This window comes from Mustela nivalis (assembly GCF_964662115.1).
Source record: "Mustela nivalis genome assembly, chromosome: 6".
Classification (NCBI taxonomy): domain Eukaryota; kingdom Metazoa; phylum Chordata; class Mammalia; order Carnivora; family Mustelidae; genus Mustela; species Mustela nivalis.
In genome coordinates, this window is record NC_139025.1 from 18,201,565 (window position 1) to 18,227,765 (window position 26,201).

Consider the following 26,201-nt stretch of genomic DNA (forward strand, 5'->3'; position numbering starts at 1 on the left):
TGACCCCCCAAACCCATGAACATTTATTCTTTAAAAGAGAAAGGTTTAAAAAGATTTTCAATGTTGGGGGGAAACTCAGAAATACAGAAAAAGAACAACTAAACATCAACTATAATCCCACCATCATTCATGTTTTGCTATATGCCTATCCTTTGAGTTAAAAAAAAAAAAAAGCATGTAAACATTCTATACCAGATTACACAGTTTCATGACAGACTTTTCTTATTATAGTATGAATATTTTCTCGTATCTTTACCTGTTCTTCCAAAACTTAACTTTAAATGGCTACAGATTTCCCTTGTATGGTGATGTCACAGTCACTAGGATAGAACCACAAAGGCAGGTCACTTTTTGCAAAGACCAGTGCCTCTTGGTAGAAAACAGTGCTCGATAACCACTTTCCAAATGAACACATGAACTTCGCCAACCAACTCCCTGCTGCTGAAAATCAAGCTTATTTAGGACTCCACTGTTACATTCTTACACCAAAGTCTTGTGGACAGCTCTAATGACTACTTTCGACTCAACTCCTAGAAGTGAGTGAGTGGGTCGAACGGTACACATTCAAAAACAGAATTAGGATGACCATACAGTCTGTCATCAAACGACATCACTTCTGGGAGGACAAGGGGATGGAACCCAGGACTGCCACCACATCCCCACCGGCAGTGTGTCGTCTGAGTATCGGTTTCCCCAGGCCCAACGCTGTGACTCTACAGTGCATATCCTACCTCGTACTGAGCATCTGTTCAGTATAAAATAATAAAGGGAAAAAAAAGATCTTCCCTTGGCTCCTCCCCCTGGCTTCAGGTTCCTGTCTCGGGGTCCAGCTTCCTTTCTCGGCATCCACCAACACTCTGCTCGAGGCTGGCTCCCTCCCTCAGGCCCTGTGGCGTCTGCTGCCACCGCTCAACTCTGTCTCAACTCTGTCCTGTGCACGATGGGGACCAGCCCCAGGTCATCTCTAAACGAGCGTGACTGTGTTCTCATAGGACTTGACTTACGGATGCAGAAATTTGGCTTTCTTCTCATTTTCAGGTGTTACAAAATACTATTCCAACTCCTGACTTTTTCTCTCCAGCCGCTGAGAAACGTAGAAGCTGTTCTTAGTCCGTGGGCAGTACACATGCAGGAGGTTGGTCAGCATTTGTCATCTCCTGACTTGGAGAATGTCTGGTGGACAACTAAAACCAACCAAACCTGGGGGAGGGATCATCCTCATGGAAATGTGGAAAAAAATCACCAATTTTTTCCTTTTTCCTCAATTGCCTCCTTTTCTGCTTACTGTGAAAATAGAGTCGCATTATAGAGCTTCAACGATAGGTGCCTCACAAAAATAAATAAAACTTAGAGAACTTAATGGTGTCAATAATTTTCCTCACTGTCCCAATTAGCACATCTCTCGAGGGAGTGTGGGCTGGGAGACTGGGATCTGCATTTCTCTTGGCGGGACCATTCCCACAGGCTTCTCATAGCACACATCTCACTTTGTGGGGTTTGAGTTTAGAGTCTGAGTATGTACTTTTTCGGAACCACATTGTTTCTAAACACAAGTTAGCACCTTCGTCTGATACTCAACTAACTCAAGAGCAAACTATTCTGATGCTGAAGAATGGGCTGACCTACTAGATTGCTAAACAACAGATGTGGATTTTCAGTGGGTCCTGAATGATGTACACTAAGGGAAAACAAAAGGGATTTTTCCAGTGGTGATTTTAGTAATTTAAAATTACTTAAAATACTTTAATTACATACCACCATACACTAATTTTGAGGTTATTTAGGTGTAAGGGATGAATGTATTAATTTTTAATTCTTAAAAAACAAGTATCAAAATATAAACTCAATATACAATGTTCCTAAGAAGAAAAAAGGGAGGACAGAGACACGCAGACTCAGGAAGTCTTGTCCAAGCAGCAGGTATCCAAGTGGCTTCTAGACAGTCGTTCACACTGACAAAAGGCGATGTTTCTGGGTCCATGCAGTAATAAAATACCGACACCATGTTTCTAGAAAGGAGCACTAAATTCCCATTATCAACTGAAATGGAAGTTGGGAGTCAATACTATCTTCATGTCATGGATGAGGAAACTGAGGCCCAGAGACATGTAAAGCAGCTCACCTAAGGGTATGGTGACTCGAGCTGGTGGGGGTACAAATATTAAAACTTGGTGCTTCATGCATTTCCCAAGCTGCCCACAATCACAAAAGATAGCAGTGACTAGAATATCAAAGAATATTCTCTCCTGTGAGATAATCACAGAGAATACTTAGGGCAGAGCGGGATGGTACAGGGCAGAACCAGCTAGAGGGCTTCAACAGCATGAACGACGCAGCAAGTAAAAGCAGGAAAAAGAAAACTAATCCCAGATTCGCTAACCCTCGAAGACAGATACAGATCTTTAATTTAAAAGAGAGAGTTTTATTCATGGAGAAAACTGTTACAGAACACCCTTGGGGCTTTTTTAGTCCAACAATTAAAACTGCATTAAAAAGCCAACAGGAAGAGTTTAGACCTAAAGGAAATCTGGAGAAACTACCACTCCTCTTCCTGTGGCTTTATATATATTTTATCTTTTAGGTAAGAGAGAGCTGTGATTAATTTCTTTCCTAGGAGACGAGGTTTCTAGTTCCATTGTCTTCATGTGTATAGGATTTTTCTGTGAAGGTCAGAGAAGACGGAAGAAAAGATCACTGGGTGGCTGCAAGAATGAGGAGGAGCCTACTGACTGGTTCCTGGGACCATGATTTTATCACAAATCATTAAAAGGGGTAGCAGGAAGAGTGTCAGGTTTCCCATTAATAAAATTTGAGGTATTTAAGGCTCCAATAACATGGCAACTCACTTCTGCCTCTCTCAGAGGTATGGCAGAGGCTGGGAAGGCTGTTCTGGCTGCTTCTGGGACTTCTCACATACAACAGAACCAACATCTAACCAGACTGGCCCATGTCCAACACATCTCTGAGCGAAGTGGCTAGCTGCTTTACTCTTCAGGATGGGTTCCAAGGCAACACTGTGATCCATGATGAGTTTTTCCCTGTCTCTGTTTTTGGCTTGTCTTGATGTTAAAGTCTATGGCAATACAAGAAAGCATGGTCATCTACTGTGAGACCTGCCTGAGGAAAAAAACGGGCTCCCCAAGTCTCAGCTGTCAGGGTTTAACTTCACTCGTTTTACTTGGCAATTCTCGTCATCCAAGTGGCAGAAACCTTCTGTGGTGATGTCTCTCTTCTTCTCCTCCATGGGTTCCACAGGGAAGTCCTGGTCTGTGGCCAGTACCTGTCGGACAGTCATGTTCACACGAGCAGTCTTCAAGTAGCTGGTGCACACCTGCCAGTCCTCCTCGGAGCAGGGTTCTACCACGGAGTCTCTGGGGAGGACGGTGGGCAGAGGAGTCTCTAGGCAGCACGGCAGGCTCTCCCCCTGAGGACTTGGAAGGACCTTTGGGACTGCATGATTCAACAGGCGGCTGAAACCTGACATCACCATGATGTCACCGCTGTGCATGAACATGGCTGTGGGCACCTCATCTCTTTTGAGGCCACCCAGGAGAAAGATGGCAGACTGTCCGAAGCTATAAAAAAATAAGGAAAAGAACACACAACAGTAAGTTTCTGTTACTAACCAAGGCTGGGAAAGTTACTGCCAACTGCATTCTTTGCATATTTCAGCTCAACACCTACTGCTCTCACATCCTTTTTAATCTGTGTTAAGAGCCTTTTCTTCCAGCTTGCGTCTGTAAGTGACCAACCCATGATCTGCTGCTTAAACTTAGCAGAGCCCACAAGACTGCTATAACATAAAATCTGAAGCGCTTAAATAAGCAGATTAAAAATTTAGTTTTACTATTACCCATATAAGTTTTAGTGATGCATCTTTAAGATTTAAGCCTCCCAATAAATTGAGTCATTTTCTATATGTATCATGCCTGTTCACTTTTTTTAAAGATTTTATTTATTGGGGCGCCTGGGTGGCTCAGTGGGTTAAGCCTCTGCCTTCGGCTCAGGTCATGATCTCGGGGTCCTGAGATCGAGTCCCACACCGGGCTCTCTGCTCAGCAGGAAGCCTGCCTGCCTCTCTGCCTGCTTGTGATCTCTCTCTGTCAAATAAATAAATAAAATCTTAAAAAAAAAAAAAAAAAAAAATTTTATTTATTTATTTGAGAGTGAGCGAGAAAGAGAGCACATTTGCAGGGGTAGAGGGAGAGGGAGAATCTGACTCCTCACAGAGCAGGGAGCCCGATGTGGGGCTCGATCCCAGAACCCTGGGATCCTGAGCTGAAGGCAGACACTTAATTGACTGAGCTTCCAGCCTGTGCATTTTAGAGATAAGGCAATTAATAAAGGACACCGTTCAGGCACTTTCTTTGTAGGATACAGCTGCAGCACTTTGCCCAATTTAAACTTATGTCTAGGGAGTCAAGAGAGTAAACTAGTCAGGCCTCCAAGCTTTTCTCTTCCTTATTCTGAAAAGGTTGCTTGTTTTGCCTTATGGCCTTCCACACACACTGATGATACCTTCCAATACAAAAGGTAGACTCCATGCATCTTAAACACAAACATTAACTGTAATTTGGTTACTACTCTTAAGGACGAGGTTAATTTTACTTATGACAACATTGTTAAGACACCCAGAAGTAAAAGACTGTAGAGTCCAACCATTTCTTAAAGTCCTATGTTTTTATTTATTTAGTTAGTTTAGAAATGCTTTTGAGGGACGCCTGGGTGGCTCAGTTGGTTAAGCAGCTGCCTTCGGCTCAGGTCATGATCCCAGCGTCCTGGGATCGAGTCCCACATCGGGCTCCTTGCTCCGCAGGGAGCCTGCTTCTCCCTCTGACTCTGCCTTCCACTCTGTCTGCCTGTGCTCGCTCTCGCTCGCTCTCTCTCTGACAAATAAATAAATAAAAAATCTTAAAAAAAAAAAAAAAAAAAAAAAAAAAGAAATGCTTTTGAATAAGGAATGGAGTGGCAGAAGGTAATCCCAAATCCCTAGAACCAGCTTACCTGAAAGACAGCAGGGGTTTGGAGTGATCTAGTTCAGATCTATCTACGTGGATTCCCAGTGTGGAGTCCAATCTGTAGTAATTCAGGATACCTGCCTCGGCTCGGAAACCCTGAAATCCACAGGCTGCGGCTACTTGCTCTGAGAGGAAAGCCAGGTCAGAAGGGAAAGGTGTATAATGATCGGCTGAGTATTTCTTTGATAAAAGTAGGGAAAATAAGAAAAATAAACAATGATCTCAGGAAAATACGAAACTGTGGCATAAGATTAATTACCACTTTAAAATGATCTAACTTATAAGTAATCCTAACATAGCATGATTTATCCATCTGTTTTTGAGGCATCCAGTAATCTAATGAGATGTTCAAAACAGTGAGCACCTAGGACACGGCACATGATGACTAAATGTGATGTGCATCCTGGAACAGAAAAAGGACATCAATTAAAAACTAAGAAAACCAGGGCGCCTGGATGGCTCCGTGGGTTAAGCCTCTACCTTCAGCTCCGGTCATGATCTCGGGGTCCTGGGATCGAGCCCCGCATCGGGCTCTCTGCTCCCCTCTGCCTGCTTCCCTGCCTACTTGTGATCTGTCTGCCAAATAAACAAAATCTTAAAAAAAACAAAACTAAGAAAACTGAATGAATGCTAAGAAAATATGAATGAAATATGGACTTCACCACTGTAATAATGCATTAACATTGGTCCACTAATTGAGACAAAGGTACCATAATAATGTAAGATGCTAACAGGGATAACTAGGTGTGGGGTATATGGGAACTCTGTACAAGCCTTTCAGCAAATTCAGAACTATCCTAAAATACAAAGCTTATTTAAAAAAAAAAAAGGAAAGCAAGCAAGCAATTCTAATACAATTGCCACTTTGGTTTTGAGCCCCCAGCCCACAACACGGCATGCTGCCAGCTTCACTGGTCAGTCTGATGGGATGACATGTTCAAAACATCTGAACTGAAATTACCTTACACCATGGTCAAGACAGAACCTTAATATGGAAGTAATTTCCAACATTTACCTTTCTGAATTATTTGTAGCATGTAAAGATCACAATACTCCTTTTCTCTTAAATAGAACAAAACAAATCAAAGGGCAGAACACTCTCTACAAAACCCAGCAGCTCAGAACAAGGTGGCAGTCTCCTCGGCAGACAAGGACGAGGGCTGCTCTGCTTGGTAAGCCCACAGCGGCCCGATGCCCCTCCTTTGTTTTGCTGCTGCTCTCATGTCTCTCTCTGCCCAACAACCTCAAAGCAGATTAGCAGACCCACTTCTGTCTCACCTCTCCACTAGCACCCTGACGTATCCCAGGGTACAGGCGTATCCCAGCTGTAGCAACAGAGGCACACCTCTGGAAAGAACTTTGGCCAGAAGTGACCTTTAACTTCACATTAAGGAAGACTTTTGTAGAAGGTCTTTAATGGATGGCCAAGCCTCTTCATTTGGAATTTGTGTTTTATGTTTTCTTCTTTTTCCTTAAGTGCACATAAGAAGAGTTCCCATTTAATTTCCCCAAACCAGAGAACTATAAGGTTTTTCCTCTACCCTTTTAGGTTTCAATCCCTCACAAGATCAACTGGTCAGAGGGGCACGTGGGTGGCTCAGTGGGTTAAGCCTCTGCCTTTGTCTCAGGTCATGATCCCAGGGTCCTGGGATAGAGCCCCACATTGGGCTCTCTGCTCAGCAGGGAGCCTGCTTCTTCCTCTCTGCCTGCCTCTCTGCCTACTTGTGATCTGTCAAACAAATAAATAAAATCTTAAAAAAAAAAATCAAATGGTCAGAGCTACTGTTCTAGCACTAGGTTACCTCTGTGGGCTTTCAACCCTACCCCCAACTGTCTGTGCACTCGTCTTCTTACTTCTCTTTCACTTTTTGCCATTGAGTCACTCAGTTTCTGATAGTTTCTCACTCCACATTTTTCTTATTAAGTGAGAGTAACTTTAAGTCCTTGGGGAATAGCAGCATCAGCAATAAATATAACATCATAAAAAACAATAAGCTAACATGTATTGTGTTAATGCACTTAACTGCTCAGAACAAGCAGGCACTGCTGCAATCACGACGCAGGCATTACACCTTTGACGCTCGCCACCCCTCCACCCCAACCCCATTATGAGGTACACACTATGGAAGGCCAGGTTCAAACCCTGGCTGGCTAACCCAGAGAGAATCACCTGGCTATTTCCCCAAACAGAGATATCCAGTCTTCCACTGAATCTGCATCAGTGAAAGTAAGAATTATGTCATGAACATTTCCAAGCAACATTTATCATTATTTTGAGCAGTTAATGTAATTGCTAATAGGCTGATTTGATTGAAACTATGGAGCTTTTAGAAAGTTACTAGTTAGCAGGAAGATGGTCTATACCAATCTCTTTATTCAGTTTATTCTCAGAATGAGTCCTTCTCTTTGGTGGCGAACATCTAATGGAGACAAGAGGCACTAAACTGCCCATGATAAAGGAGGTACTTTTGGAAACATGGAGGTCGGGAATGAAGAAACTGTACCTCAAGAAAACACCAGACTTTGTTAGCTGAAGGACATTCTTTCCTATCTGTGTACTGCTCAGACCTTATACAGCAGGCAAAGGTGCCTTTTTTGAGTTGATGGAGAACACCAGAAGCATATGGAGTTCCTTTTACTCCAAACAGATATTAAACAATAATGGAAATAAAGGTTTTAATTGAGAATTGCTCTTCAATGCAGTAAAGAAAAATCTGTACCCTTGAAATGTACTTAAGAGAAAGCACCAATGACGTCTGATGAAATAATACGATGTAAGGGCATATGAATTTTCTCTTGGGGGAAATTATTCATTCTTCTTGGGATACTGTTATCAAGAGAATTTTAAGAGATAAATGAAAGAGATCCTTCCATCAATGGATAATCTGACAGTGTACAGGTTTGCCCAGGAACATATCCAACTACTGAGCCCAAGGAGTGTAAAAATGAAGACAATGGAATTTGCAAGAACTCTGCGTACCTTACTGTCCCAGTTGTAATGGTAGCCTAGAGTCACCCAGCGCAACTTCTCTAGTAAGCTTCGGGGTCTCCGTTTATTCACTTCTTTGTTCCTGTGAAGATTGGGGACAAAAGAGGATTTATTCACCTCAAATGGCAGCCAACAGCCCTTTGCATGCATGGAATTTGGTATTCCTTGGTATAAGCTGTTAGCAAAGACCTTGAGAGGGGAAGTGAGAACAGACAAAGGAGTTGACCCAAATATATAACACTAAAAAACATGTTAGCATTTGTTTCTTCTTCCTCTTCTTCTTCTTTTTTTTTTTTAAGATTTATTGGTTTGAGAGAGAGAGAGAGTGCATGTATGCTGGGGGGGGGGGGTGGCGACGGCAAGGGGGAGGGGTAGAAGGAAAGAATCCCAAGCAGACTCCCTGCTCAGCAGGGAGCTGGGCCAGGGCTCAATCTCAGGACCCTGAGATCAGGACCTAAGTCAAGATCAAGAGTCGGGCACTCAACCGACTGAGCCACCCAGATGTCCCCATGTTAGCACTTCTTAGTCCTTGGTTCTAAATCCTCTGCTGAATGGGATCAATTTTATTATTATTTTTTAAATATTTTGTTTATTTATTTGTCAGAGAGAGAGAGAGAGAGAGAGCGAGCGAGCACAGGCAGGGGTGGGGCAGAGGGAGAGGGAGAAGCAGTCTCCCCACCGAGCAGGGAGCCCGATGTGGGGCTTGATCCTGGGACTCCATGTTCATGACCTGTGCCAAAGGCAGATGCTTAACCAATCAAGCCACCCAGGCGCCTCCATGTTAGCATTTCTAATTTTTAGTCCTTGGTTCTAAAACCTCTGCTGAATGGGATCAATTTTAAATGGCAAGTTTCCAGCATCTCAGTAATGATAAGATAAGAACAACACAGAAATATCTTTACCTGTCCATTGGAAATGGGACCAAGGGCACTACAGGTAATTGAAAATTTGGCTAACAGAACAACTGAACAATTCGGTTTGCTGAAAGTGACGTATAATTAATTATAGTTATCACTATGTTTATAGCGATGGTAGCTTCCCAGAATTATAGGTTGGGGGAAAAAGTTTGGCAAAATATACATTGTATACAATAAAAAATAACTGGCTTAACATGACTTCTTCAACCCTGTCTAACAAAGCTTAGATAATTGAGGCTTAGCTAACAATTAAGGACCACTGTAATTGATATGGTTTCTGACATCCCCTTGTTCAAACACAGGAAGCTTCTGTAAAACAGAGAGGTGCCCTTTTTGCAATTATATCCTGTCTGATCAAATCCATGGGATTAACTACTCCTCTTCTAGAGGAAGAAGCTTCTTTGATTTACCTCTAAATATCTAAAAATACAAGAATGCCAGGCCTAATAATTTTAGGGTTTGTTTCTCCTATGCAATTTACATCAGTAATCAAACAATTTTTTTTGGTTCAAGAACCACTGCTGTTTAAAAAAGAAAAGATTAGACTGCTTTAAGGAGTTTACATTTTGACAAGAGATGACAGGTAAGTATAAGAAAAAAATCAAAGGAAACTTCAAGGCAGTATAAAATTTGTACTAAACTGTAGAACATGAGACTTTGAGGGCCACTGGAATTAAGAAAAAGCTGTCTAATCAGTTAAGTCCTTATGGCAGAGTTGGGAGTTGAACGTGGCATTGAAGAATGGCCATCATTTAAACAGAGTGGAGCAGTGGGCAATACTGGCGTACCACCTAGGCAGAAGCAAAGGGTTTATTAGAGGCTCAGACTGCAAGTGGCACTCGCCTTGATGTTTGAAAGAGTTTACAAAATAGATGCTATCTGGGGGCACCTGGTTGGCTCAGTGGGTTAAGGCCTCTGCCTTTGGCTCGGGTCATGATCCCGGGGTCCTGGGATCTACGCCCCGCGTCGGGCTCTCTGCTCAGCGGGGAGCCTGCTTCCTCCTCTCTCTCTGCCTGCCTTTCTGCCTCCTTGTGATCTCTGTCTGTCAAATAAATAAATAAATATTAAAAAAAAAATAGATGCTATCTGTCCTCACAAAGTTTACAGTCTAAGGACACTGTGACACAGATATACATCAAGGCCAGTAGCTAAAAAGGAATGGAAAAAATACTGATTGATTGAGAGTGGTGTAGAAAAAAGGCAGAGCCTCTGAAAGGCCTGTTTACAAGGTTGGTTGTTGGCAGGCATCTGGAACTTGGACTCTGGGGAGGTTCACACCATTCCCAGAACTGCTACTCACTATGCCTAAATTTTGTGCAAAACAGTATGGTTTTGTTAAACAGCTGTTTTCCTTCTGGGAGCCTGGATTTGGTTTGTGTCACATAGAGACTATGGGACCAGCCCCCAGTAAGAACCTGGGGACTAAGTTTCCCTGGTGGACAACAATTCATGCATGTTGTCACAACTTACTATTGGGGGAATTAAGCACACCTTGTGTGACTTCACTGGGAGAAAACCCTGGAGGCTTGAGCCTGGTTTTCCCAGGACTTTGCTCAATGTGTCTCTTCCCTTCACCTTTTTGGTTTGTATTCTTTGAATTAGAGTTAAGTCTTATCCACAAGGACAGATATGTGCTGACCCCTCCCGGTGTATCATCAAAACTGGGTGTGCTCTTGGGGATCCCTGGCACAAGAGAAGACAGGTTATGATTAGCAGTTCAGGGGAAACAATATATATGCATGGCCAGTGACTGCAACTAGCTGATGTGAACAGTTACCATGTAGAACCACCATTCATTATTTTATTTTCTATGTGTAAAAACTAAAAAGTGGGGGGTGGGGAGGAAAGGAATGCATAATTACTAACACAACATGGGTTCTACCAATGTTTCTTCAGATAAAGATACAAATAAAAAAACTCCCTAATGATCCCCTCTGGAGAACATAATCTATTTTAGTAGCCTTGAGATAGAAAAATAAGAATGACCTCTCATCTCTGGACTCCTGAGAATACTGTGGTTAACAGTGCATAGTCCACTTAGTTTCTGCCAAGTGGTTTCCAAATTTTAATGCTCAGGGGAATCACCTAGAGGGCTTGTTAAAACCCAAATGGCTGGGCCCAGGCCTATAAATTCTAATTCAGCAGGTCTAGGATAGAGACAAAGAATCTGTATTTCTAATAAGTTCCCAAGAGATAGGGATGCTGCTGAACGAGGGAACACACTTTGAGAAATACTATGCTAGCCGAAATTAAAAAACAAGATACCTTCCACCTTTCTAGATCAATAAAGGATCGTTTTATTCTTGATGAAAAGCTCATGCTATTATATCAAAATTAGATTGATCTAAACTAATAAAGGTAAAAGAATGCAGCTCTAAAAATAATTCAGGGGGCACCTGTGTAGCTCAGTCAGTTAAGGATCTGTTCTTAATTTCGGTTCAGGTCATGATCTCAGGGTTGTGGGATCAAGCCTCGCGTCGGGCTTCACACTGAGCATGGAGCCTGCTTTAGATTCTCTCCTTCCCTCTCCCTCTGTCCCTCACCTCTACCACCTGCCCTAACATAAATAAATAAATAACTAAAAATAATTCAGAAGGCGATGGCATTTTAGACATTCAATATAGTATCACCAAGCTGCTTTTCCATCAAGAGTCAGTCTAATGTTCCTCAGGACAGGGCATACGCTATTACAATTAACACAGTTTTATGGTATTGTTAACAATAAAATCATCAAAATCATAGTAATAATTGAGCACGAATAGAAACATCCTATATTATACCTTTTAAAATCTGTTCTTTCAGAAAACCAAAAGCACATCTCTTTTCTACCTTAACTGTATCACTATAAGGAAGGCTTTGGGCTTTGCCTTGTATTATTGATGGGGGCTAGTGTAAGGGTGTAAAAGCATTAAGTTTAGGCCACCTAACAAAAAGGAAAAAAACTTAAAGACTTGTGTAGTAAAAGAAGAGCTGTGATCATTGATTACACCATCTGAGGATGATTTTATACACACACACACGTTTTGTGTAATGTGTCAAACCCAGATAGGTTTAAGATTCTACCCCTCATTTCATAGCCTCTGAGAACACAATTTCCTTTCTTCGTATGGAATTTCTGGTAGGAAAGTAACAATAATTATAAGATTGGCCTTCCAGATGTGACAGTAGGACAGGCTAACACTAGTCACTTCCTGTCTCAGCACTACTTAGGGACCATTCTGGTCCCTGTGGGTTTTGGGTAACCAAGATTCCAAAAAACTCAGTATTGAACACTGTGAATAGTTTAAGGCCAAAACCAAATTTAACGCATGCTCAGATGATTTTCAAGCAGGAAATACTGAGAGATGAGTAAGGGGGGGGTGGGGAGAGGTGGGCTGTTCTCTTTTTAAACTTGACTTGTCTAAAAGGAGGCCAGGAAGGCTCAGTGCCAAAAGAGCTGCCATATCTGCTCTAAGGAATGCAAGGGATATGTCAGTACCTAACTTTAAATCTTGATCCAATTATCCAGAAGAATGTTTTTAAGCAAGTATGACCCTGATTATGGGTTCTCACTGCAAACAGAAACATACTATGCTCCCTGCCCCCGCTGCAGCTCCAAGCACTGGTAGGAGGAGGATGGATGGGTGAGCTGGCTACCTTCTCCTCTGGTCAATGTGCCTACACAGCAGTTTGCTCACTTTCTGTCATGGATAAGTGCTTTATGTAAGTGCTGGTATTTCTCTCAGCAATCATGTCCTCTAGTGCTGCTTTCAAATGCACCCTAACTGCATGGAAATGAACTGCCCTGCTCGTCCACTCTTCGTGCAGTGTTAGTTTGAGTGTCGTAACTAAGCACTGGGAATTCCTTCCCTTCCTTGCTTCAAGGGACGTTAGTGAATCATTATGAAAGCAACAGTACTTACTCAGGGCAGAAAATGTCTAAGATTGTTTATGATAAAAAGCCTTAAAAACCCCATTACAGATATTTGTTTTTTCAATCATTTTTTTAAAGTTTTATTTCTTTACGTAATCTCTATACCCAGTGTGAGGCTCAAACTCAACGATCCCAAGATCAAGAGTTGCCTACTGACTGAGCCAGCTGCACACCCAGCTTTACTATGGTCTTTACATGTAACTGACAGATCTCCCTCTCTCTGACTTCACTCCAAAGCTCAGTTCCGTATTTCCAAAGGCATACTGAACATCTTTGCCTGGCTACTTCAACAGGCATTTCCAAAAACATTAATCCCCAAACTACACTAAGAATTTTGTCTCTGCTCCTTCTCTTCTTCCAAACCTATTTCCATTAAAAATCTTAGTATATAATGGTACAATGAGCACGGAGTTGCAAATATTTTTTTGAGAGACTGATTTTTTTTCCCAGAAGTGAAATTGCTGCATCCTCTGGTAATCCTATTTTAACTTTTAGAGAGACTTCCAGAGTTTTACATAAATAATTACAGCAGCTAAGACAAAGAAACAACCTGGGTGTCCATTGATGGGATGAATGGATAAAGATAACACGATACACAACACATAAATGAATACTATTCAGCCATAAAAAAGGAAATCCTATCATTTGTGATAACATGAATCTTCAGGGCATTGTGCTAAGTGAAATGTTAGTGAGGGAAAGACAAACACTGTATGATCCTACTTAAATGTGGTATCTAAAAAATCTAAAACTTGCAGAAACAGAAAAGACTAAAAGCTCCAAAAGTGAGGGTGGTCGGGTATGGATAAGTGAGTTCTGAGGATCTAATGTATAGCACGATGACCACAGTTAAGAAAACTGTATTGTGTATTTGCTAAAAGAGTAAATCTTAAAAGTTCTCATCATGAGAAAAAATTTTGTAACTACGTGAGGTGACTTAACTTACCTAGATAATTATTTTGCAATATTTACATACCAAATCATTATACACCTTGAACTAATATAATACTGTATGCCAATTATGTCAGTAAAACTGGGAAAAAAACCCTTCACCAAAAAATTCAATTTTACCCTGTAAGTGCTACAGAGAAATCTGCGGATAATCCTTAACTTCTTGTCTCCCACTTCTCATAATCTCTTGGTCACCAGGCCTTGTTGACAATGTCTTTTCTATTAATAAGCTAAATTCTTAATTGTGCTTTTTGCAACAACTGTATTTTCTGTCCATATTCCTCACTGTCAAGAATTGCAATTCTAGGGGCGCCTGGGTGGCTCAGTGGGTTATGCCTCTGCCTTCGGCTCAGGTCATGATCCTGGGGTCCTGGGACCGAGCCCCGCATTGGGCTCTCTGCTCAGTGGGGAGCCTGCTTCTCCCTCTGTCTCTGCCTGCTTGTGATCTCTATCAAAGAAATAAATAAAATCTTTAAAAAAAAAAAAGTTACCTTTCTAAAGTGAAAAATCTGATTAATCCTGATGAATCTCCATAGGGATTCATAGGACAAAGTCCACACTTTGCCAAAAGGCACACAACCCCCCTAATAATCCAGTTCTTACCTTTCCCATCTTACCTCCCTTCCTTTTCCCATAGGGGGCACTACCCTCCCCATCCTTCATGGCTGTGCCTCTGGCCATACAATTTTCTCTACTGAAATGCTCTTTCCTCTCCTACTCTCTTCTCTGTACAGCAAATTTTTCTGACTTGCTTTTGCATACAGTTTAACCTCACTTCTTCAGGGAAATCTGTCCTAGTTTCAGTCTGTCCCTCCACTGTGCCACCACAGCACTTTGCGACTTCTATTCACCTACAAATTCTGTATGTCAGTACCTGAATTCTTCCTTTAACTGTCCCTTCCTCAAAGGCAGGGAGTTAATTTTAAATTTCATATCTGTTTTAGCATCAAGTATTTCCTAAAACACAAATGTACATTATTCAGTAATGAAAATAAGATGAAAAGGTACTATATAGTCTTTAATTGATCCTTCTCAAATTCAGCATGTTTTCATCAACCTAACGGAGGGGGTTATCAATTTAGTTAAAGTAATATTTAAAAAGCAGTTTCTAATATATACAAAGAACTGTGGTTGGCACTGAGGTTACAAAGACTTCAAGGTCTGGGGCAGAGGAGGGGCCTGGCAGGCAGTGGGAGGGAGAAGGGCCCCATGACTGGATCCACTCTAACAAGTGCTTATAATAGTTTCATAAACAAAGTCTTAAAGGAGTAGAAAAGGGGAAGAGATTAATTCTGCTTCCACACTGAGGATATTAATGCAAAAAACTTCCACATATACAAAAATGGATGCAAAACATTTCATAAGCTAACTTATGGAATAGATAAAGCAAAGTTGCTTTATTGAAATTAATATTTCTCCTCGTCATATTCTTCTTTTTTTTTTTTAAGATTTTTATTTATTTATTTGTCATAGAGAGAGAAGCGACAGAATGGCAGGCAGAGGCAGAGGGAGAAGCAGGCTCCCTGCCAAGTAAGGAGCCCGATGTGGGACTCGATCCCAGAACGCTGGGATCATGACCTGAGCCGAAGGCAGCCGCTTAACCAACTGAGCCACCCAGGCGCCCCTCGTCATATTCTTTAAGAAGTTATTTTTGAATAGATGATATATTCACAAAATTCAAAAGGTACGATAGGATCCACTTATTAATTCCACAAATATGTGGTAATTATTGTGCACTGAAGAGTAAAAACAGAGGGCAAGGGGATGAAGAGTGAGGGAAAATGGGGAACTATTTTTAATTTAATGATAAGGGAATCATCTCTCATAAGATGATAAAACCCAGACTTAAAGGAAGCAAGTCCCTGATTACCTAAGGGAAGAGTTTTCCAGGTAGAAGGAACAGCCTGTACAACGAATCTCAGCTTGTCTGATGTGTTGAAGGGAAAGCACAAAGGCTCCTACAGCTAGAGCAGAATCAATGAAAGGACTGGTCGGAGATGAAACTGGAGGTGGCTGGGGGATGGATCACCAAGGTCTTTGCAGGCCATGGTAAAGACTTTTGATTTTATTCTAAGAGTGATGGAGTTGCATTAATGAATTTTCACTGGCCTTTGTCCCTGGCTCTTGGGAAGGAGGTTTTAAATCCTTGAATTTCTTGGAGAAATAGAGGGGTATCTTTGTTATTCACAGTGGGCCCTATGCCACAGCTAAGTTTATGCTAAGGAGATGACTCAGGATAGGAGTCTGTCAGGCTAGGAAGCCCAACCATGTGATTAGAGGGATGGAGGCTTTCAGTCAAGTGATTAGCTAAACCTCAGAGGCTGGGCTGGGGGCTAGAAACGGAGTAAAATCATGTGACTAATAATTCAATCAAACATGCTTAGGTAGTGAAACCTGCAAAAAACCTGAATACTGGGTTTGGGAGAGCTTCCTGGGAAGGTGACACTTCCTGATTCCATGGAAAGAGGACATGGAAGCTCTGCAGTCAGGACCCTCCCAAACATCGCCCTACATTTTCCTCATTGGGACGGTCCTGACTCGTATCTTTTATAATAAAACTATAAACATAAGCATGATTATATACTTGAATTTCTTTCTTAAATTCTTTGAGTTGTTCTAGTGAGCTATGAACCTGAGAGGGTCATGGGAGCTCCCCTGAATTTGAAACCAGTTGGTCAGAAGTATGGGTAGCTTGGGATCTCCCAAGCTTGTGCCTGGTGTCCTAAGTGAGACTGGCTTGGCTGGAGACCCTGGAGACCTAGCCCTCAACTTGTGATGTCCTTGTCCATTCTGGATGATGACATCAGAACTGAACTGCAGTACTGAAGATGAGAAACTCTAAGAGAAGTGCAGGGATTTCCATACAGACTGAAGAGGGGCGCCTGAGTGGTTTGGTCAGTTAAGCATCTGACTTCGGCTCATTGGGGCCCTACGACAGAGCCCTACATCAGGCTCCCTGCCAAGTGGGGAGTCTGCTTGTCCCTCTGCCTGCTGCCTCCTCCACCCAGCTCATGTATGTGCACATGCTTTCTCTTACAAATAAATAAAATCTTAAAAAGAAGAAAGACTGAAGTGGCATGAGAACAGACACAGGGAGACGGACTAGGAGGCTACTGCAGTCAATGATGGTGGCTCAGACTGAGGCGGCCATGACGAGATGCTAAAAATTGATTTTACTATGGTGGTAGCCTTCCTATATTTGCTAGAGTTGGATTTAAGATTTTTGAATGGCTGTGTTGGGGCTGCATTCTATTGCTGGGGTATGTCACTCTTGATTTATCTGGTCTCTTGCTGACAAACACTTAGCATGCTTCTTATCCCCCACCCATTACGAACAATGCTGCAGGGAAGATGCTTACACCTAACTACTGCGATCTTGTGAAGGCTCCAGCGACACTATGCACTCACAGAACTAAGGTGCCCTAATTTTGTGAATAGACTTATTTTCCCCTCTAAGTTCAAATATTTCTTCTTCATTTCCTACTTAAAAGTTTCTTCTTCCTTGACCACAGAACACTAAAAAGTTAAAATGGAAAGGATCCTTAGAGGTCCTCTGGCTCAGCAGTCCTCAATGTGGATATTATGGTCAATAATCAGAATTTCTAGGGAATCTTCTTCAATGACAGGCCCTCTCCCTTTCTGAGCTGCTCTGGAAAAGTGGGGACAGCTGGCATGTACTGTCCAGGTGACTCCAACCATGATCCAACCACCTGAAATGTCTTATCCAGTCCAATCCCTTTGTTCCCAAGATAAGGAGATCAAAACACGTATCACATAGTGACAGAAGAACTAGGGTCCTAATCAATTTTCAATGCCACCAACAATGTCTGAGCCTATCACTTTCTTCCAACCCTGGACAACAGAAGGTAGGACCACCACATTTTTTATTTTTACTAATTGGCAAGACAAAAAAAAATCAAAACCCCCAAAAAGACCCTCACCACTGTTTACAATGATTTATTAAGGAGATTCATCTGAATTATCACGGAAGATGATAACTGGGATTTCTGCAGTTATTTGTCAGAAGGAATAAAATCAATTACTTGAAAACACAGGCTGGTTTAGCCTCAAACTCTAGCTCTCTAACAAACTGCACTCAACCATGATCTTCCTATACTTCACTCTCAGTTCTAAAGAAGACATCACCAATAGCTTTACAGAGGGTGTTTCCCACTGCTCCTGCCTTTCTCATAACCTGCAGACCAAGAAGGCTTCAAAAGAAAACCAAAGAATTTTAGTTTTCCTTTCCTCTTGGAACTAAAAGAACTCTTCTATTTCCCCTGTTGGAATCAGTATGACACAGTTTCTGAAAACTGAACCATTAGAGATCCTAAGTCCAAAGAGAAGACACAAAGCCAGAGCAGGGGTTTTAATGGGCTGCTCTGAAGATTTCTCGTATATTACCCTATTTAATCCTCACACTGTTAAATGAGGGAAGGACTACTATGAGGCACAGAAAGGTAAAGAAACTTGCTCAAATTTACATACCTAGTAAGTGGCAGACCTGGGATGAGAACCCAGGTGGTCGTAGAAAGAGAATAATAGACCCAATTAAAAAATAACTTTTTCTTCCTTGATACCTTCTTCTGCCTAGAGGAATTATGTCTCTCTCTGGCCCCCACAGCATTTTTCTAAACACCTACTCTGACACTTTCTAAGCTCTGCTATAATTATTCCTGTTGACACTGAGTTCCTGCCATAGACTATGCCCTCCTGAGTACAAGGAAAGTGTCCTGAGAATCTTTGTATCTCCAGTGCTTAGCATCGTGCCTGTATACAATTAATCCTCAATAAATTTCTGTGGAACGATGGGGCACCTGACTTCAAAACAATTATGTATTTGTGAATGAATAAAGGTTGATTCAACATTAAGGTGCAAACATTAGTTCTCATGAGGAACAACTGATTATAAAACTGCTAGTAGCGGTGACTTCATCTAGGAGGGTAGAAATAAAAAGGTTTTGGTGTTAATTTCTTCCAGAGTACAAGTCTTCAAAGGAACTCACAGTTCACTTTTTAAAAACATCTTATTTTTTTAAGTAATCTCCACATGCAATGTGGGGCTCGAATTCACAACCCTGACATGTAAGTTTTGTGGTCTACCACCTGAGCCAGCCACGTGCCCCTGGAGCTCACTTTAAGTAGAAAAAGGGCTGAAGCTGGACCAGTTGATGATTAATGAGGATAAACTCAAGATCTGAGCTATGATAAGGAAATACTTAAAATGGATCTCAATTTAATGTAACTGTCAAAGCATCTGTCCAAATGTTCCCAGGGGAAAGAATGTAACTGTGCTGCTTCTGCCTGGAAACAAGGAAAAAATACAGTTCAGTTACTTTCACTGCATTGTTCTAGAGGTCCTCTAAGGATGTGCAGGGTGCTGAGCTGAATATGAACACTTACCTCAGAAACTCTTTGCTCTGTTCCCACAGGTCCTGAGTCTCTTCCTGGGTCATGTGCTTGTCCAGGTTACACACATTTGGTTTCTGGGAATATAACTTAAGGCACTGCTTCACCCAGTGCCACTGGTAACCTGGGAGGAAGGGGTTTGGGATAAAAATAAATCCTATACAAAAAGGACAGGTGGGGAAAAGGAGAGGAGAAAATTCTCCATCAGTTATTGATATAACTTGTTTTCGATGACATCCTTATACACACTACTGTATTATTTATTCCCTCTCCCCCTTTGCTCATGCTTTGTGGCTTCCACATTCATAAGCAAATGTTCTCATTCCTATTCTCTGATTTTAGAGGAAGGGAAGAAATAAAGAAATTCTCAAGGGAAACAAATATTCCACAAGTATCTGCTGTGCTACCCCAAGGCAAACTTAGAACTGCTCACACCACAAGTCACCCCTCAAATCTGTACCAGGTATTTATCATTTTTAAAAAAAGATTTATTTATTGGACAGAGAGAGAGAGAGAGATCACAAGTAGGCAGAGAGGCAGACGGAGAGAGTGGGGGAAGCAGGCTCCCCGCCAAGCAGAGAGCCCGATGTGGGGCTCGATCCCAGGACCCGGAGATCATGACCTGAGTTGAAGGCAGAGGCTTTAACCCACTGAGCCACCCAGGCGCCCCGGTATTTATCATTTATAAAGGTGGTAGCTGCTTCCTGCAATTACTACCTTTGTGAGCGCTCAGTGGCCCCCCTCCCGGCCTTTTCTGTCTTCTAGTATCTGGCTAATAATTCTTACATTAAATTCCCTTAGTTAAAATAAACTGGTGTGATTTCTGCCTGTGACTGAAATCTGATGGACAAAACAGGGAAGATAGGCGCTGTGAAGTACATCCACTCAGGACGGCATGATGCAAATACCTACAGCACATGTGTGGAAAAGGATTTTGTGACCTTGACAGTAGTCTAACATCATTCTTCTCCTGTGTTGAAGAGGAATAACAATATTTAACTGGAATCCTATGCAGGCAAAGGATCCATTCTTTAAACACTCAACAAACATATGCTATGTACTTTCTTAAGAATTAGAGATGAAAAACTGTCCTCAGTGAAGCCCCTGGTGACTGAACAGCAGAGACCGCCTTTATCAGATAATGCCTTGCAGAAACCTGGCTATAAAAGGAAACAAAGGTTGAAGAGCAGGCATGGAAGAATAAAGAATTTAAGGGGAGAGTTTATGGTTTTTAGGGTTGGGAAAGGCCTACGCATGCTTACAGATAATGCAGAAGAACCAGCACAGATTGGAACTGGTCGAAAATGGAAGAGAGGAAAGGAGCAGAGCAAGGTCTTAAAAGCTGGAAGGGGTGAAAGAAGGTGGAATCAAGAAGGTGAAGGCACTGGCTTTGAACAGAAGGTGATCCTCTTCTTCTAAAATTGGAGGACAGGAGAGAGAACATTTGTTTCTGAGTGGAGGCTACTTCTGCACTTCATGCACCAGCAAAATTCTCCAAGTAACTTTAGAGTATGACAGGACTGCCAATATTCTGAGAGAGAGAGAGAAAAAAAAAGATATGAAAACCCCCAACTTACCCACCAACCAACAGCATTACTTCACAAAATAAAGATTATAACACTCCGTAAAATATCAGATTAAAGGAAGACTACTGCTTACCCAGTAACAGGAAAATGAATACCTTTTAGAAAGTTCACTCTAGACGACTGTTGCTTTCTTTTACTGAATTAAAATTTGTCTCCTTTTAATTTTCATGCATTGATCTTAGGTTTGGACACACAGAGCAACCCCTAAATTAGTTTCACATTCTTCAAAAATACCTCTAGCTTTCTCTCATTTACCAATCATTTACTATGTGCCATGCATGGGCTTAAGTACTTCACAGTGTACTCACATTTAATCTTCACAATAACCTTACAAAGTGAGCACCTTTTTATACACATTTTACCTATCAGAAAACCAAGGCCAAGAAAAATTAAGAAACTTGCCCAAGGTCATATAGTGGATGGTAGAACCATGACTTGAACCCAGGTAGCCTCGTGTCAGAACCTAGGCCTTCACTACTAGTACCTACTGCTCTCATCCCTTTGTGGTATGACAACCTTTCAAATGTTGGATGCTGTCAGGCTCCCTCTCAGATTTACTCTTCTTTCGACCCATGACTTCCTGCACATTCTTAAAAGGACAGGTTGTGGTTCCTCAGGTTCCTTCACAACAAGCAGAAGTTCACACAATCCCTCTGATCAAGCCTGAATCAGAGATGGTCATTTCCCACGTTCTGGACATCGGACTTCTACTAAATGCAGCTTCAAATGTCAGGGAAGACAGAATGAAGTCTCTGAGGGTACCTCTAACGAGGTACCAACTCACAAAATGTGACTTAAGTGTGAAATCCCAGAAAACCTCAAAATCAATACAATTATTTGGACAATAGATAAACCGAAGTAGGGTTGATAGCTTTGTAGTCTTAAACAATTTGTTAAGAGAAGAGGGCATAGCAAGAGAGAAACAAGGCCTTGAAAACAGGAGGTAGGCCTGAAATGTCAAGGGCAGCCTTCAAGAACAAAAGGTACATATAAGACTACCGGTGATGCACGCTCCTCATTCACCCAAATTCATGGCGAGCCACACTTTCACACATTAAATCCATCATCTGACTCTTCTTTCATGAAGAATTTAAGTGTACGAGGCCTTTTAGGGAAGTACTGATACTGTTATGCCATCCTATACTGTTAACAAATATATCAGTGGTCATAATTATTAAGAGCTGTGACACAGACCTGGCCCATGGCATAATGAAAACTGGTATTTTTTAGGCATGTTTCTTGCTTTTAATCTTTGAAATCACAAATACAGTGTTAACTTTATGTCCTCTCCATGAAAAAGGATGACAGATAAAAGCTTATTTGATCACATAAGGCATTTCTGTATTTTCTGTTTAATCAATTTATTTGAGAGAGTGAGAGCATGAGGTGGGGGGAGGTGGGGGAAGGTCAGAGGGAGAAGCAAGCTCCCCGCTGTGCAGGGAGTCTGATGCAGGTCTGGATCCCAGGACCCTGGGATCATGATCTGAGCCAAAGGAAGCCACTTAACCGACTAAGCCACCCAGACGCTGTGCATTTTCTAAATAGTTCATAATAACTAATCTACAATGGCCCCATGATCCTAAAAGAAAAAAAAAAAGATTAGGGGCGTTTGGCTGGCTCAGTCAGGAGTATGCTACTCTTGATCTGGGGTGTGAGATTGAGCCCCATATTGGGGGCAGAGTTTACTAAAAAAAAGATTAAAAGCATTACCCATCTTTCATTATGTTAGTTTCTAGATGTGTAATGTGAGCTACCCAACATTACTGAAGTGCAAAATGCTAAATGATTTAGTTTATTAGGGCTTTTGATCGCATTAACTCATTAATGTTCTTTTCAAAAGCTCAGCCTTAATAATAGCAACAATTTTTAGGTTATTTTCTTTTTTTTGCCACACAAAAACATAGATAGAGATTTTGTGATTAGAGCGACCATTATGAATTGTTCCGTCATTCAAAGTGGTTCTTCTGCCAGAGTAGCTGTTTGGAATTGTGGCAGGGAGCCCAGAATCAATGTGATAATTTTTGATTTGTACCTGGTGTGTCACTTTCTGCACTTAAGGTAGGCACTACTGACTCCTGTTCTAACCTTTGGAAATTCTAAATAAATGGACATCTTAGATGAGGCAGACTTAAAAGGAGTTTGGGAGTGAAATATTTTTGTGTTCAGTTTTCCTCCTTGTCTATTTACCTGCTTACAACTCCTCTCCTGAAATTAGACAAATGATTATCTGATTTTGTCTTCTGAGGTCAGCTGCACTCACCAGGATAGCCTTGGAGTCCATAAGCTTGCCACTTGCTGACTGGCTGAAGTCCTGCTCTATGTGCATCGTGGTCACTGACAGAAGACACACTCAGCTGAGATCTAACCACCTGGCAGAAAGGAAAGAGAAGTTGGAGGGCTAAAGCTATTTTGCAAGTCAGATCTGATAATCTCGAACTTCTAAAGATATTTCTGGTATAAGGAAAAATTAGGAGTCCTAAGTTTGGGCTCCTAAACTTAGTTCTACCACTTACTTGATGTAACACTTAGGTAGGTCAATTAACTTTTTTTTTTTTTTTTAAAGATTATTTATTTATTTATTTGATAGAGAGAGCAGAGGCAGAGGCAGCAGCAGGCAGAGGAAGAGAGAGAAGCAGGCTCCCTGCTGAACAGAGAGTCCAACATGGGGCTTGATCCCAGACCCTGGAATCATGACCCGAGCTGAAGGCAGATCTTAACCAACTGAACCACCTAGGCGTCCCAAGTCACTTGACTTCTTAGAGCCTCAGTTTTGTCATCTATATACTAACAAATATTAGAAAGCAATACAAAATTAAGCAGTAGGAGAAGCAGGCTGATTTTGACCTTCAAGACTACCATTTTGTATGACACCACACCTTTGTGGATTTCTTCTAAGGCTCTAAATTGTGAGAGATGTACTGAAATATTCTCAGTGAAAATTCTGTTGACCTCAATTCGGTCCAACAATAACGCTTCAGAGGCACTTGTATACAGTTGGTGTTTTAACAGACTTGTGAGGAGCATCAGGCAGGGGAGGTTAAGAGAATGAAGAGAGTGCTCCAACCAGACAGAATAACTGTTTCAGTAAAACTGGAAACCCTGTTTGCTAAAAGCATGTTTATTCTTTTAGATGAAACTTCAAACTGAAACTCAGAGCTTTTGCCTTTGTTAATCACTGAGAAATTAAGTTTTTCCAGGGCTCATGAAGTTTTCTTTGCATATAAGAGCATCTTATAAATGGATGGCTCATTAAATTGGTTAAGGGATCCAATATTCAGTCACTAAAGTAAGGACATTCAGAAAACAAAACCCTTTATTCCTCCATTAGTAACAAACTTAAGAGTCTGGCTTGCCTTAGAATACATCAGATGTTCTCTTCCAAAATGATATGATCTCTTATCCTATCAACTTCACCAAGTGTAAAGATTTCCAGAAAAAAAATAGCAACTAGTGGCTGGTCTATTATTACCAGTCTCTGTAATAAAATGGTTATCTGGAATGTTCTGAGAGACCTAACCAGCCAATTGTTCCAGGTACTGATAAGATGTTTTTATTTCAAACACTTTATAATGATCTTTCAAAGAGACCATACTTAGTGATGCACTGTAATTCAGCAACACCCTCATATCTGAAGTTAAATTTGTGGACCTATTCTCCATGCTAAGTTGAAACAAACCTCTGAGTCTTTAAAAAAAAGCCCTCCTTCCACTCTTGCCTGTTAGCTATCACTTTCTTCATTGCTCATTAGTTGCTCTTATAGCAACTTTCTTCTCCGGTTTGCTACTTTCAATGTTTTGAGTTGAGGAACGAAACATCCCAAGGTTTTGTTTTGTTCTGTTTTGAGATTGAATCCTTACTTATTTGAGAAAGAGAGGGAGAGCACAGTGAAGAGTGAGAGGAAGAAGCAGACTCCCTGCCGAGTAGATAGTCTGAATGCTGGGGGCTCATGACCTGAGCCAAAGGCAGAGGCTTAACCAATTGAGCCACCCAGGTGCTCCTAAATATCCAAGTTTTTACGTACTGAATGGATAATGTATTTATTGAGTGCTTACTGTTTAAGATACTGTGCTAGACACAATCATCTCCTCAGAGGCTTACATTCTGAAAGTATTTTTGAGAGAGAGAGATAGAAAGAGAGAGAACAGGCAAGCACAGCAGGGTGGGTAGAGAAGGAGGGACTCTTAGGCAGGCTCCATAGGCTCATTGTGGAGCCTGACGTGGCACTCGATCTTACTACCTTGAGATCATAACCTGAGCTGAAATGGAGTCAGAAACTTAACCAAATGAGCAACGCAGGCACCCCCATTCTAAAAGTATTTAAGTATTGCAGCAAAATATGGGCAAAAGGAGCTGAATGAGGATCTGACCCATGTATATTATTCTTAGAGAACTGACTTTCTGTATGCTATTTTGACAACTCTAAGACCACTTCTGTAAACAAACGAAGTTCCTAAGAAGCTGAGTTCTAGACAAATATGGTGCTACGATAGCATTCCGATTTTATTGCGGGCTATATATAAGCTTAGAAAGAATTCTGCATGCAGCCATCTGTGGACAACACTAAGGCCAAATTAAAGGATCAGGGATCCTCAGTGCGACAGCGACTGTAAAGAAATTACGCATTATAGTACATTTGTGATTCTCCCTGTACCCCCTGTCCTCCTTTAGGTTGCATTTCTTATTCCACGGGGGAAGGTAGAAACAATGGATAGTGTTTGGATTCGTTTGCCCTTTACTTTCAAACGTGGAGAGATCATCTCAATCGTTCGACGCTAAAGGGCCCAGGGACGACAGGGAGCAGTTTTGTGGACAACGGTTTAACAACATCGATCCCTCTCAGTTCTGGGACTACTCAGGTAATTGTCCCCCCCCCCCCCCCCAAGCTGCAGAGCGTTATCCTAACATCTATGAATACAATTTATGCGTTTTTACACAAACCGAAGTAGAGATGCAAATGGACAGTTAATGTTAGGAATACAACAATTCCCAAGCATTGAGGCCGCAGCCAGGAATGGCCGCGTGGAGGAACCGCAGCGCAGCTCTTCACCGCCGAAGTGTGACGCTTCGTGGACACTTAAACTCCGCGCCCATGGAGAGCGGGAATTACTCAATAACAGTCTGGCAGCGAAAAGAGATGAGGAGGACCCTGAAGCCCCTCCAAGAAGCGAGGCGAGGCGACCGGGGACCCGGGATGCTCCTCTGTCCGTACCTTGCGGGCACCAGGCCCCGAGCCGCGGGGTGCCGAGAAGTCAATGACCGCTCCCAGGTCTGCGGTCCCAGGGCGACTCTGCCGGTAGAAGCGGAAAAGCTTCCGAAAGGCGTCCTCCCCTGGCTCTGCCGCCAGCGTCGCTACAGAGCCCACGGCTGCCGCCATCTTCCCCATGTCGCTGTCTGGCCTCTTCTGACCCGGAAGCAGAT

The 26,201-nt window shown here is 41.9% G+C and overlaps 1 protein-coding gene across 2 annotated transcripts; it reads right to left on the reverse strand.

The window, feature by feature from the left end:
• Positions 1-26,201, reverse strand: ALKBH1 (alkB homolog 1, histone H2A dioxygenase). 2 transcript variants are annotated; one of them, XM_082733675.1, is made up of 6 exons: positions 25,993-26,201; positions 23,044-23,152; positions 19,192-19,321; positions 7,999-8,089; positions 5,005-5,198; positions 1-3,575 (listed from the first exon to the last, which is right to left on the reverse strand). In XM_082733675.1, the coding sequence occupies exons 1-6, from the start codon at positions 26,164-26,166 to the stop codon at positions 3,146-3,148; spliced, it is 1,128 nt and encodes a 375-aa protein (XP_082589801.1). In that variant the 5' UTR covers positions 26,167-26,201; the 3' UTR covers positions 1-3,145. The 2 variants fall into 2 exon arrangements, with proteins under 2 accessions (XP_082589801.1, XP_082589800.1); XM_082733674.1 differs by having other exon boundaries at positions 19,192-19,354.